Genomic DNA, 13,460 nt, shown 5'->3' with positions numbered 1-13,460 from the left:
CCTTCATACATTGTGCCAGTAACCCTGTTACAATAGATAGATAGATATTAGACAGATAGATAGATATAACGATAGATTGGTATATCGATAGATATTTGATAGATAGATATTAGATAGATAAGTACATAGATAGATATTAGATAGATAGGTATTAGATGGACAGATAGATAGGTAAATATATGATAGCTAGATATAGATAGATAGATGATAGATATTAGATAGATGATAAATATTAGATCGATCGATAGATATTAGATAGATAGATAGATAGATAGATAGATAGATAGATAGATAGATAGATATTAGATAGATAGATCAATAGATATATATATAAGTATTAGATGGATAGATGGATGGATAGATAGAAGATAGATAGATAGATAGATAGATAGATAGATATTAGATAGATATAGATAGATAAATAGATGATAGATAGATAGATAGATAGATAGATAGATAGATAGATAGATAGATAGATAGATAGATAGATAGATAGATAGATATTAGACAGATTGATTTACATAGATAAATAGATGATAGATATTAGATAGATGTTAGATATGTAGATAGAAAGATCGATATTAGATAGATAGATATTAGATGGATAGATAGATAGATAGATAGATAGATAGATAGATAGATAGATATGTAGATATTAGATAGATGGATAGCTAGATATTAGATAGATAAATAGATGATAGATAGATGTTAGTTAAATAGATGATAGATATTAGATAGATAGATAGATAGATAGATAGATGGATGCAGGGTATAATAGATCGATAGAAATTAGATAGATGATTGACACAGGGATAGATAGATAGATAGATAGATAGATAGATAGATAGACGGATAGATAGATATGGGATAGATAGAAGATAGATAGATAGATAGATAGATAGATAGATAGATAGATAGATGGATAGATAGATAGATAGATAGATAGAGGGATAGATAGATCTGTATACCGCCGTGAGTTTTCCACAGAAGCAGAAACAGAGTAGTGGGATTATATAGCTTGTAAATAGTTTCTGCCTTAAGATTGACATAATTTCAGACTGCTGCAGTATGTCATCAGAACCAATTACTGTCTATGTGCAGCTGAGGACTACACCCATCTCCCCAGTAATATGTGCTGGAGCATTTACAAGTAGTATTAGCTATGCATTGTGCTCCCCTGCCTTCCTCATTCCCGGGGAGTCACCTCCAGCCTGCAGCGAAACATGAAATACGATGTCCCAACCAATGCAGCAAAACAACCCTAACTGTATAAACAAGCCCAGCAGCTTCCACTCTGTGCAGGTGTCTAGACAAGGCTGAGGAACTGATAAGGAGGTGCATCAGCAGCAGGCAGGCATGTTTGTACTGCCATTGTCACTGGGACATCCTTCACGCTGCTGGCATTCTCTTATGAAAATGGCAGCAAGGACAAAAAAAAGTGGTGGAATAACTTCCTGCAGCGAAGATGAATTGTCCTCTGCTTCAGACAACAGATTAACCTGGTACACACAATGCTGACCTTCCTGAATGCTGTCACTGCCTGAGCAAATGATCCAAAGGAATGTATAGTGGATTTGTTATTTAGCGGACAGAATGGACAAGATGATCAGGAGTTTCTGTGTGTTATGTCTTAATCAATTGTAATTGTTGTACACTTCTGGGTTCTTCAATGACAAAAAATGAATTTATTGAAAAAGATTGCTATACAATTATTCAGAAGGAAATGGGAAAATATGTTATGAAAATTATTATACTTTTACACAAAAAAAACTACACAACATAGGCATTCATATGACAGCCAGATAAAAAATATAGGAGCAATTTATTAGAGCATATTCTTCCTACTGTATTTTTATGTAATTTTGGCATTGCGAACCCGAAGAATGATGATTTCTAATTTCTAATAACTATTTTTTCCAGTTTGTTGTTGCTGTTTTCTAGTTATAGTTTTATTTCTTTCTAATATTGCATACTTAGCATTCATTTTTTTTTCACAAGTCATGATTTCCATAATAATTCTTGGACAGGTAAAAGTTGAATGTATGGTCTACGTACGACGAGCTGATATAGTCAGTACTGGTCATTCTTATGTGCTAAAAAGACTAGTATTTCCATCAGGTAGCTGCCTACATTGACCCTTTTTCTTGAGAAGCATTATCATGTGGAGTTTTGATGTGAGGTCTTCACATCCAAACAGATCTCTGACGTGTTTACCTATAAGGTTTGGAAAATACTTTTAAGTCCTTTGAATGAAGATAAGAGACAATGAGCACAGTTCTTACACAAATGCTGGAAAGGTAATAAAATAAACATCAAAGGTAGATTGGGAGATATGACCCTATCCCTTGCAGCTCACAACAAAGGCAGGAAGCACAGGAAACCTACCCCAAGCATTGACTGGGGGTCATATCATTACACTTCTCACATCCAAGATCTCTCCCACCACTGACCAGGAGCACAAGCAGTACGTGTAAAAACATAACGCAAAGTACTTTTAAAAATAGAAAACCGTGTTCTTAACTTTGAAAGCTATCCCCTATCTACTGGTTAAGGGATAACTATCCTTCCAATCATTGGGGACACGACTGCCATGGGCCCCAGTGATTCTGAGGAGTCTTGGCTGAATAGAGCAGAGGTTGGTCATGGAGTGAGCTGAACGTTTTCATTCAACCCCCATGGCCATATTGCCATGCAGTCTGCAGGTGTAATGTGTAAGTATACCATACTTTATGTGGATAGAAAGAAAAAATCATTGAAAAATAAAATGATTTGCTTTATTTGAATGCATTGATCCATTAATTTACACATAGGTGAATGTATACAAGATCGTATAGACTTAGGTAGTGACCGTACTGCTGTGAATGGAGGTTGACGGACTGCTGTACCTGGAGCAGCTCTGCCACCTATTAATGACAGCATATGTTACACCTGCACAGGAAGCAATGAAATATGTAGCAGACTCGTGTCAGGCAATTATACGTCTCTTAGAACCTTATCATCACTAACTACCTGGACTGTGCGGGATAACTAAAAAGTGAAACTCTTCATTAAAACCAATAACCAAGAAATGAAAAGATTGACACATAATTCTTTGTAGAATTTGGGGGTCGGCCACAGCTTTGTTAAACATTTTTCATAAGAGAGCCTTGTGAAATAAATAAGATGCCATGCTATCCTGCATGCCAAGCCAACCAACTGTGTAGTGATCCACCAGATGGCTTGCTCTTATAGGCTCCCTTTCCGCTTGTCATGCGGTGTCCTCATTGAAGAGCCAGCATGATCCAGGTTTTTAACTTGTCACCATAGACACTGAGGCCCTCATAGTGGAGAGTGATGAGAAACCTGTGGATGGGTTTGACATAATTAACTAAATAAATACGGTTTAAGACACCTAACTCAGTTCAGACTTAAGTGTGGGCCTACAACGACATTATTCGTCATAGTTGTGCCAGGCCGTACCCCCATAGTGTGTGAGCAAAGTAAATTGTGTCTAAATACACAAACAATTCTGGACTGAGCTCCAGAATCTTAGAGCTTATTACACCTTCTAAGATCTTGTGAAGCCGTCTCACGTGAGGGTCAAAAGCCAACGTGGGCAGGACCAATTTTGCCAAAACATTTATTTACACATTAAGCACCTCATTTGGAGCTATCTTGGTTAGGGGATCAGACAATAGCACATGACAATTCACTCTCCTTCGCTTTATCGCTATAAGGGGAACCAATGGCCCAGGAGTAGGCTTTGGAAAAGGCATGTGAGCAGCAGGCTCCTGATAAAGGCCGACCCTATGTCACCTGCTGGACACTGAAAACCTCCTTCCTCTATCTGTTGCTCAATTTATTCACCGGTTTGATCAATCACTAAAGGATGCCATAGAGGAAGTATGCCTGGTCTCCATGTTCAGACCTTTTTGAATGTTCCTGATGGCGGCTGCGATGTATTGAGGAGGAATGATGCAAAGAAACGCATTGCCTTATACGATCGAGACTGTAATGCCCAGCATCCAACTTCCAATGGCTAATATGTTGCCTGACATGACCCCTTCTAGACGGGCATCTGTAAAGTGTGCTAATGACCTACAGTGCCGGCAAAAAAATCTCTACAGGTTCGACAAAACCACAAAATCTTAATATTCAAGTGTTTTATTGTGGATATTTCGTTACAATTAGTATTGAGAAGTGAAAGCTGAGCTTTGATTGGTTGCTGTGGGCAACTAAGCCTGTTTGCTATTAGACACTTTTCGATTCTCTACCCCATTCTGTGCACTTTTAAGAAGTGAAATCATGACGTGGATTTTATATGTAAAGGGGTTTTTTTCCTGCACAAGTGTAAAGATTTTTTTTGCTGGCACTGTATCAATTATCATCCTTGCCAACAGAATGAAAAAAAGTATTGCTCCTCATCATAAGAAGACTAATACACAGATGAGTGGCTAAAAGGGTTAATTATAAGCATACCTAATACATTCTACTGTTGCTGCAAGCCAGCAGCAACAGGGTTAACTGAATGGTGAGAATCCATCTGCAAAAAGCAAAAAGGATAGTTATACTGTGAGATTGTGGCTGCAATCCCGAAGTGACAGGGTTAACTGAGTGGTGAAGTGGAGCAGTGGGAGGAGGAGGAGCAGCCTTCATAGAACTTCTGAAGAAACAGCTAGTCCTGTTGGAGGATGTACTGATTCCTGTGACACACACTGATTATCAGGAGCTGATTGTGTCACCCATAGTAGCATGCACTGACTGGGAGTGTTAGGCTGTCTGCTGCCGGCTCCCCCTCCTGGTAAAAGAGGCTGGGATTGGCTAGAGATAGAGTAGGTGAGCTGGGCTGCCACCCCCACCTGTCTATTATAATAGAGCGAGGCCAGGGAAGGATCACTGTACAATAATAATAAGAGCAGCAGGCAGCAGCTGCACCAGACTGAAGGGACTTGACAGCCCTTGACAAGCAGCCCCTGACAAGTCACAGCTGTGGCGATCTACTCTTTATTCTTACTCCCCATCCAGCTAACCATCTGCTGAGACATGTGGGCACCGCTGGCACACCACTGACCCTCTACCTGCAGACTCTGAGTACCACTACATGACACTGTGGGAGTGTCAGAAATCAAGAAACTAGACGGAGAATAGTGGAGAAGTGTTGGTCGTGATGAGTGTGGAGGTGTTCCCCAGAGCTACCTATGTGGATAAGGTGTGCAATGGCGGCAGTGACCAGGAGGGCACCATGCCATCCCCCCTCTCCAGCCGGGATGATGAGCTTGGCTCTGATGGAGACTTTGTAGCCAACAGTCCCACACCAGTTTTGTGCCCCAGAGACATGGACATGGATACAGGCAGCCTCGGTGGTGAAGAGGAGGAAGAGGAGGAGGGAGAGGTGAGAGCTGGCTCGGAGAGAGAAGAGGACGATTCTGAGATACCTTTGGGCTGCAGAACCCAAGCATCGGAGGGTGGCAAAGCCAAGACATACACCCGGCGCCCAAAACCGCCTTACTCTTACATCGCTCTCATAGCCATGGCCATCAGGGACTCTGCCAGCGGTCGCCTCACCCTGGCTGAGATCAATGACTATTTGATGAAGAAATTTCCATTCTTCAGGGGTCAGTACACTGGCTGGAGGAACTCTGTCCGCCATAACCTCTCCCTCAATGACTGTTTTGTCAAAGTGCTAAGAGACCCATCACGTCCATGGGGAAAGGACAATTACTGGATGCTGAACCCTAACAGTGAGTACACCTTTGCTGATGGTGTATTCAGGCGCAGAAGGAAGAGGCTAAATCGGGTCACCAAGTGCCTTAAAGACCAGGAGCTGCAAGGACTTTCTGAACACCAGCATCACACTCTGATGCCATCACCTGCTGCCACCCAGACTTCAGTCTCTTCCTCCAGCAGACTACTAATGACATCTGCATCCCCATCTTCCTCATCTGCACATTCTTCTGTCACCACCAGCAGTTCCTCCAAGGAGTCCAGTCCAGGGACAAAGTTTTCCAGCTCCTTCGCTATTGACAGCATTCTGAGCAAACCATTCCACAAAAGAGAGATCAGAGAAGAAGACACTAGGTCGCCAAGTGGTAGGATACTGTGGCCTACAGGTGCTTTATTGCACTCCCCTCCTTCAGTCCCTTCCTATCCTCTTCTTTCTTACTCTCCATCATCTACACTGCCTCATTCACCTTCAATCTTCCCACTTAACCCCCTCAGCAGTACTGCAGCTTCCTTACACTTACAACTCTATAGGTATTGCATGCCTGAAGCTCTGCTACTCTTAGTGGACCCCAGGAGTGAAGGACAGCAGCTGTCTGCTGACCCCAGGGAAGATCAGCACCAATCTAGACGTCCTCCCTCCCAACATCCCCAACTGTTCTCACACCCCAGCTCTGCTAAGTCTTTCTCAGAACACCTGGGAAGTAATGAGATCTTGTGCACCATGCGTTCTCCGGGATCATACCATCCATACCGGTCTGAGACATTGCTAGCATGATAACAATAATGGGGGGAAACTATGTTTGTTGTAGCATCCACTGGGTCCAATTATATTTATCTGTAAAAGGCATGATTTATTTGCAAATAATTTGTTGTAAAAGGGTTCCAATAATCTGGCTGCCATGTAATGCATCAATACATTTCTGTGTTTCTTGGATCATCAAATCCAACCGATTTCAGTGCCTGCATTTTCTATGTCTGACAAGTGCCTTTAATAACCACCCCAACTTCAGGGGAGACTATTTAAGATTTAGAAATTTTATACCAAAAACTCTATTGAAACGTTATGTTATATGACTGTCTTAAAATCCCTTAGCCCTTAGTAATGTGATTGTCACTGACCAGGGTCTACATGAAAATCTAGACCCCTCTTATATGTAACTATTCGTGTGGCTGCGCCACCGAGTCTGCACTGGTATATATGTTTCCTAAGATGTCTAAGTGACCTTCAGCTGCACTTTTTAAGTATACTTTTAGAATTGTATCAGTGGACAGAACACAATTGTGTGATCATTGACCCGACAATACCTCGACTGGGCCACTTCTCTGGCTGTCACCTGTCTGTATATCAACCTTGGTGCCATTTGTAAAATGCCAATTCTACTCTAAAGTCCCATATGCCATAACTATAATAATGATTCTGTAGCATTGTGCCAAACAGTGATATATTTCCAGGTCATTCCTACTGTAAACACCACTGTGCCAAATATGTTTTATTCTTAAATTATTTATAGTTAATTCTGTGATGCCAGGTAACTACTAATGAACTGTGGTGGGCCAATGATTTGATTGATAGCTTACAAGAAGCTCAAATCGAGCCAAGCGTCCGGACTTCTTCCAGGTGTACCAATGCCATTGCCAAGCACTGCCACTACTGAGCAGAGATTGTGTTTTTATATTGTTTTATATGTATTTTATTGAGACATCAAGCTTATTTTCAAATAAAACTGTTGAGAAAAAGATATTCCTGTGTGTGACGTGTGCAGTGATTCAGCACTCTGCTTTGTGATGGTTGAAGGGAATTCCATAAACTTCATAACATGAAAAGTATGTGATTCGCGTGAGAAATAATAAAGACAGTTTACAGAGTCTGCAGATCTGGTTACTCCAGAAGACTGCTCACCTTGCAGAAGTAGGCGGCTGAGCTGACAGTTCACTCATCTTCTCTGCTTCTTATCTCCTCTCTAATGTAACCACAAATCTTTACTAGACTGAACACCCACATGAATGTCCTAATCATACACATACTCGACTGTCTACACCTTCCACAATCACAACAAGATAATCCCCATCTCTTTTTTTATTTAGAAACCTTCTTATGCAAGAATATATTAAACCTAGTATTTAAAATGTAAGTGTACTAGAAGATGTATGGTAATAAATGTTAAAAGAACCAATTTCCTCTTGGTAGGGTGCGAAAAATTCCAAAACTTTGTTTTTTCCTATACCAGAATGTACTGAAATAATAGATTAAGACTGTAGTTTTAGATCAGTATCGAGTGAGCATCGTGACCTCTCGGCACTCATGCACATTATGTAGCTGGCCATCCAACCTACATTATGTTACTGGAAGAATATGGTAAGACAGATGTGAAGTTAAATGGATTAATATAGTCTTAGAAAAACAGCTGTTTTTTATTATTTCAAAGACAACTCCACACTTACCCACAGGTTGTAAATGATAATACAGCTCAGTCCCGTTTACTTCAATAATTAACTGGGATGCAGTACTAGCCATAGCCTGTGACCAGGGGTGGTGCTCTTCCTAGCAGAAAGCAGCAACATTTTCTTAATCCTATATAATCACTTCACTAAAATACTGAAACAGAACCAGTCAGCTGATTCATATTGAACAAAACACAGGTAACATGAATTGGAGACTGACTCCGTTTTTATGAGTAATGCATCTAGGACGGAGTAATCCTATTGCTGTATATACATTTAATGGGAGTATACTTGGGGCTACAGAACAGGAGGAGGACTTTGGTATTCAGGTTACAAGTAAGCTGAGGAGCAGTACTCAATGTCAAGCAGCAGACGCAAAAGCAAACAAGAATTTAGGGTGTATAAAAAGAGAGATAAAATCCTGTGATCCCAATGTATTGTTACCCCTTTATAAATTACTTGTCAGGTCACATCTAGAATATGGAATTCAGTGTTGGGTTCCACCTTTTTAAAAGGATATTCAAAAGTTAGAGTCAGTTCAAAGGCGGGCAACTAGATTATTACAAGGGATGGAAGACCTTGTAAAAGTTGGGCTTGTTTAGCTTAGAAAAAAGACGTCTCAGAGGAAATATCATTTACTCGTATATGTATAAATACATGTGTGGTCAATAGAAAGCCCAAATTATCCCTTCCAAAAACCATACTATGGACCAGAGGGCACTCATTATGGGTGGAAGAAAGGCGATTTTGGCAACTAAATAGGAAAGGGTTCTTTACAGTTAAAGCAGTCAGACTGTGGAATGCTCTACCACTTAAGGTAGTAATGACAAAGACTGAAACAGCTTTTAAAAAAGGGCTGTACGATTTCCTCAGTACACATAACATTGTGGGTTATGGTTAAATTAGCGACAAATGTATAATTGGTGGAGAAAGGTTGAACTTGATGGACCTAGGTCTTTTTTTTAACCTATGAAACTATATAGCTATATATTGCAGCTGAATATGTTACACACTGAAACACTGTAGTTTCAGAGAAATGTATTTGAAATTGCTTCTCCCCAATCTGATGCAGGTCTCTTCCTCTACCCATAGATAGCAAGAGACCTGTAAGTACAGGGGAGCGGGGTGGGGAGAAGCCACCAGGAAACTGCCTCTTGGGCTGCACTGATCCCTGACATCCTCTTCAAGCTCAATCCGTACAAAGGTGGAGACCATGACACCAGTGCTGATTGGGCGCCGGTGTCACAAAACCACATGAGAGCTCCAGGACCGCGAGTGCTGACACCGCTGGAATAGTGAACAGCGTCAAACATGTAGTTCAAGAAGGGGTTGTCGGAATAGTGGATAACCCCTTTAATCTTCAAATTAAAGTAACTTTCTCAGGAAAACTGAAAAAAATTAAGCTCAAATACCTTTTTTTTAAAGAGGGCCAGTCATCAAAATGCAGACACCTTATAATTCTTTTAAAGTGATTGTCTCAAGTTCATAAATGGGTAAAATTTATAAAGTGTTTGTAAAAAACAAGCTACTTTGCAATATACCTGTTTTTAAAACACCTCTCCATTCTCAAAAATGGAGCATTTGTTTTAATTCATACTCTACAGCTTGTGTCCTAAGTTTATAGCCACCCTGCAGTCCCAGACTGGCCAGTTACCTAAGGGTACCGTTACACAGTGCAATTTTGATCGCTACGACGGCACGATCCGTGACGTCGCAGCGATCGTATGATTATCGCTCCAGCGTCGTAGACTGCGGTCACACGTTGCAATCACGGCGCTGGAGCGATGCCGAAGTCCCCGGGTAACCAGGGTAAACATCGGGTTACTAAGCGCAGGGCCGCGCTTAGTAACCCGATGTTTACCGTGGTTACCAGCGTAAAAGTAAAAAAAAAAAAACCGTACATGCTCACCATCTGATGTCCGTCCGGTCCCTTGCCGTCCGCTTCCTGCTCTGACAGATCTGGCCGTACAGTGAGAGCAGAGTGCAGCGGCGACGTCACCGCTGTGATCTGCTCTCACTTTCCGGCCGGCAGACAGTCAGAGCGGGAAGCGGACGGCAAGGGACCGGACGGACATCAGATGGTGAGCATGTACGGTTTGTTTTTTTTTACTTTTACGCTGGTAACCACGGTAAACATCGGGTTACTAAGCGCGGCCCTGCGCTTAGTTACCCGATGTTTACCCTGGTTACCAGCGAACGCATCGCTGGATCGCTGTCACACACAACGATCCAGCGATGTCAGCGGGTGATCAAGCGACGAAAGAAAGTTCCAAACGATCTGCTACGACGTACGATTCTCAGCAGGATCCCTGATCGCTGCTGCGTGTCAGACACTGCGATATCGTAACGATATCGCTAGAACGTCACGAATCGTACCGTCGTAGCGATCAAAATTGCACTGTGTGACGGTACCCTTAGTAAAGGTCGCTTAGCATGAGCAGGTTCTGTGCTTTACAGCCTGCTCCGACCAGAAGCTGGCCAGATTGCTAGATCCGACCAGTCTCTGTGCCCGTGCTTCTCCCATAGTGCAGAGCCAAAGTCGCCTGTGATACAGCCAAGAAGGGAGCACAGTTAGGGTGAGTGCTGCAATCATGCCATAGGTCTGAACTGTCTATCTTCGTGAGCACACGACCTCCAAGGTCCAAGGAGGAACCAAGGGCCGGAAGCTGTGAGCTACTGAAGCTGCAGCTTGAGACAACCTCTATAAAGAGGTTGTCCACTTGAAAATGGTAGATTTAGATACTTTTATTATCTACTGTGTTCCAATCTACAGGAATCAGCAACCACCATGACAGTTTCACTTCTTGAAGGCTTCCTGTGTCTGCATATCATCAGTGTTGTGTGTGAAGGATGCAGGCTGACTGTGCAGTTCAATAGTCAAGCCAGCCCCCTTTTTATGTCTATGTAAAGGGCACATCAGAGACGGGTGAAAGCTTAGCTATTGAAATGAGCGAGTCACCAGCCTCCTCCACACAAAGCTGTCTTGTATTGAAAACAGCAGAAGAGAAGCTGGACCAGGACCTCTTGTGATAACACTTCTAAATATGATGAAGTGGACAACCCGTTCTGGCTGCCCTCTCACTTCCTCCGGATGTCTGATTTGCCTGAAGGAGGACTGTCAACTGATTGGCTGCAGGGATTCTTAAGTCAAGTGACCCCGCCCGCACCCCGGGTAAGCCAGTACTGGCACCGCTGGTCCGGTGTCAGCATCGGAGGTGAGGTTTGAAGTTATTTTACTTGGGTAAAACATAGTAATTGGGAAGGGGTTGACTGAGTAGAATACAACCCCTTTAAGGAAAACAATGCTTCACTATGTTATGACTAGTGCTATGTACCACTGTGCTATGGATGTTACAGGCTATGCATTTGGACTGGTGTTTTCCCATGATTTCTTTGCTCTTACCCATTAGAATCACTCCAATTTCCACCGTAACCTAATCTAATAATTGCATTTTATGAGAGAATTGCTCAAAATGCAGATGCAAGATCCTGATATAATTCTTATGTATATGCTTACTTTATCACCATTGTAAATGGAGTCCTGCTCATAAATTCCTCTGTGTGCCTTATATTGTGAAAAGCACAGCAGTAAATCATATAATGATGATTGCCAGCCATTTGTTAAGAGGAAAACACATTGCAGAAGTTTTAAAGGGGGTGTTGCACATCCAGATGGTCCAGTCAACTCGTGGCAGTAGTTTTGTGGCTAGGGTAGCATTGGGGATATGAGTTCCCTGGTTTGTTGATTGGTGTGGGTCCCAGTGGTATCATCAATAGGTGATATTTTCTGTAGATTGAAATACCCCTTTATCAAACTAGTACATGATGATGGAAAAGTCACCTATTCCAACCTATATCTAATATGCCTTAGTGCCCTGTGTCAGTTTTCAACCGACATACTGCCGCCTTGTGGTTCGATGACCACATGACACGATAAGGCATTATAAATGTGGGCCAATTAAGGCGGACTTGACACCTAATTCTTTATACTTTAAAGGACATTATGGCCTGCACTCACCAGTGTAGAGAAGAGATCCTGCTACACTCACAGTCAGCACACACATTGAAGAGGGATGGGGGGGGGGGGAAAGGAAGTTGTCTCATCCAAACTCACTCCAAATTGCCCTGTACTCAGTCAGCAGTGTAGCAGACAGTGGCTCCTGCAACAAGAACATTCACATTTATCTCAGCTTCTCCTGCTTCAGTAACCTGTGGCTGGTCACTGCTGTTCAGGGTTGCCAACCATTCAGAAATTCGAGGCAGTGCTTACCTGCTTCTCTGCACCCAGGCAGGGCCGGCATTAGGGGCAGGCAGACCAGACAGCCACCTAGGGCCCCCGCTCCTCTAGGGGCCCCCAGCCAGTGGCCACTATGGGGCCCCTGAGTAAGAGGGGCCAGGCGCCGCCCCTACCCACATCGCGCATTCAACTTATCGGCATCATAGATGCCGATACAGTTGAAAGCAGTGATGGAGGAGAGAGCATCATGTGACTCTCCCTCTCCCATCACTCCTCCTCTGTCTGTGACTCAGCGTGTTTCAGCAGTGGAGCTGATGAGATGCTGAGACGTTCTGCAGAATTCAGAGCAGCTGGGGAACGAGGAGAGGTAAGTACTGTGTGTGTGTCTGTCTGTCTGCATTATAGTGTGTGTCTGTCTGCATTATAGTGTGTGTGTCTGTCTACATTATAGTGTGTGTGTCTGTCTGCATTATTGTGTGTGTGTCTGTCTGCATTTTAGTGTGTGTGTGTCTGCTGCACGATAGTGTGTGTGGGGGACTGCACTATACTGTGTGTTTGTGGGGGGCTGCATTATACTGTGTGTAGGGCTGCATTATACTCTGAGGGAGCTTCTTTATACTCTGGGGGGCTGCATTATACTCTGGAGGCTGCATTATACTCTGAGGGAGCTGCTTTGTACTGTGTGTGGGGGGCTGCATTATACTATGTGTGTAGGGGGCAGCATTATACTGTGTGTCAAGGGGGCTGCATAATACTGTGTGTGGGGGCTGCACTATATTGTGTGTTTGTGGGGAGCTGACTTATACTGTGTGGGGGGCTGCATTATACTCTGAGGGGGCTGCATTATACTCTGGGGGGCTGCATTATACTGTATGTGTGGGGGGCTGTTTTACACTGTGTGTTTGTAGGGGTGGGGCCTGCATTATACTGTGAATGTGTGGTGCTGCATTATACTCTGAAGATGCTGCATTACACTCTGAGGGGGCTGCATTATACTCTTGAGGGGGCTGCATTATACTCTGAGGGGGGCTGCAGTATACTCTAGGAGAGGGGCTGCAGTATACTTTGAAGGGGGATG

General features: G+C 42.9%; 1 protein-coding gene across 1 annotated transcript; it reads left to right on the top strand.

The window, feature by feature from the left end:
* Positions 1 to 4,863: 4,863 nt before the first annotated feature.
* FOXQ1 (forkhead box Q1) lies at positions 4,864 to 7,442 on the top strand. The gene has a single exon (XM_077269778.1). The coding sequence runs from the start codon at positions 5,147 to 5,149 to the stop codon at positions 6,476 to 6,478; it is 1,332 nt and encodes a 443-aa protein (XP_077125893.1). The 5' UTR covers positions 4,864 to 5,146; the 3' UTR covers positions 6,479 to 7,442.
* The last annotated feature ends 6,018 nt before the right edge of the window (positions 7,443 to 13,460 follow it).

This window comes from Ranitomeya variabilis, chromosome 6 (genome assembly GCF_051348905.1).
Source record: "Ranitomeya variabilis isolate aRanVar5 chromosome 6, aRanVar5.hap1, whole genome shotgun sequence".
NCBI lineage: Eukaryota > Metazoa > Chordata > Amphibia > Anura > Dendrobatidae > Ranitomeya > Ranitomeya variabilis.
This window is presented reverse-complemented; position numbering and strand designations above follow the sequence as displayed.

What these genes read in the sequence shown, in the direction of transcription:
- FOXQ1 (XM_077269778.1), top strand. Translation starts at nt 5,147, where the DNA reads ATGAGTGTGGAGGTGTTCCCCAGAGCTACCTATGTGGATAAGGTGTGC.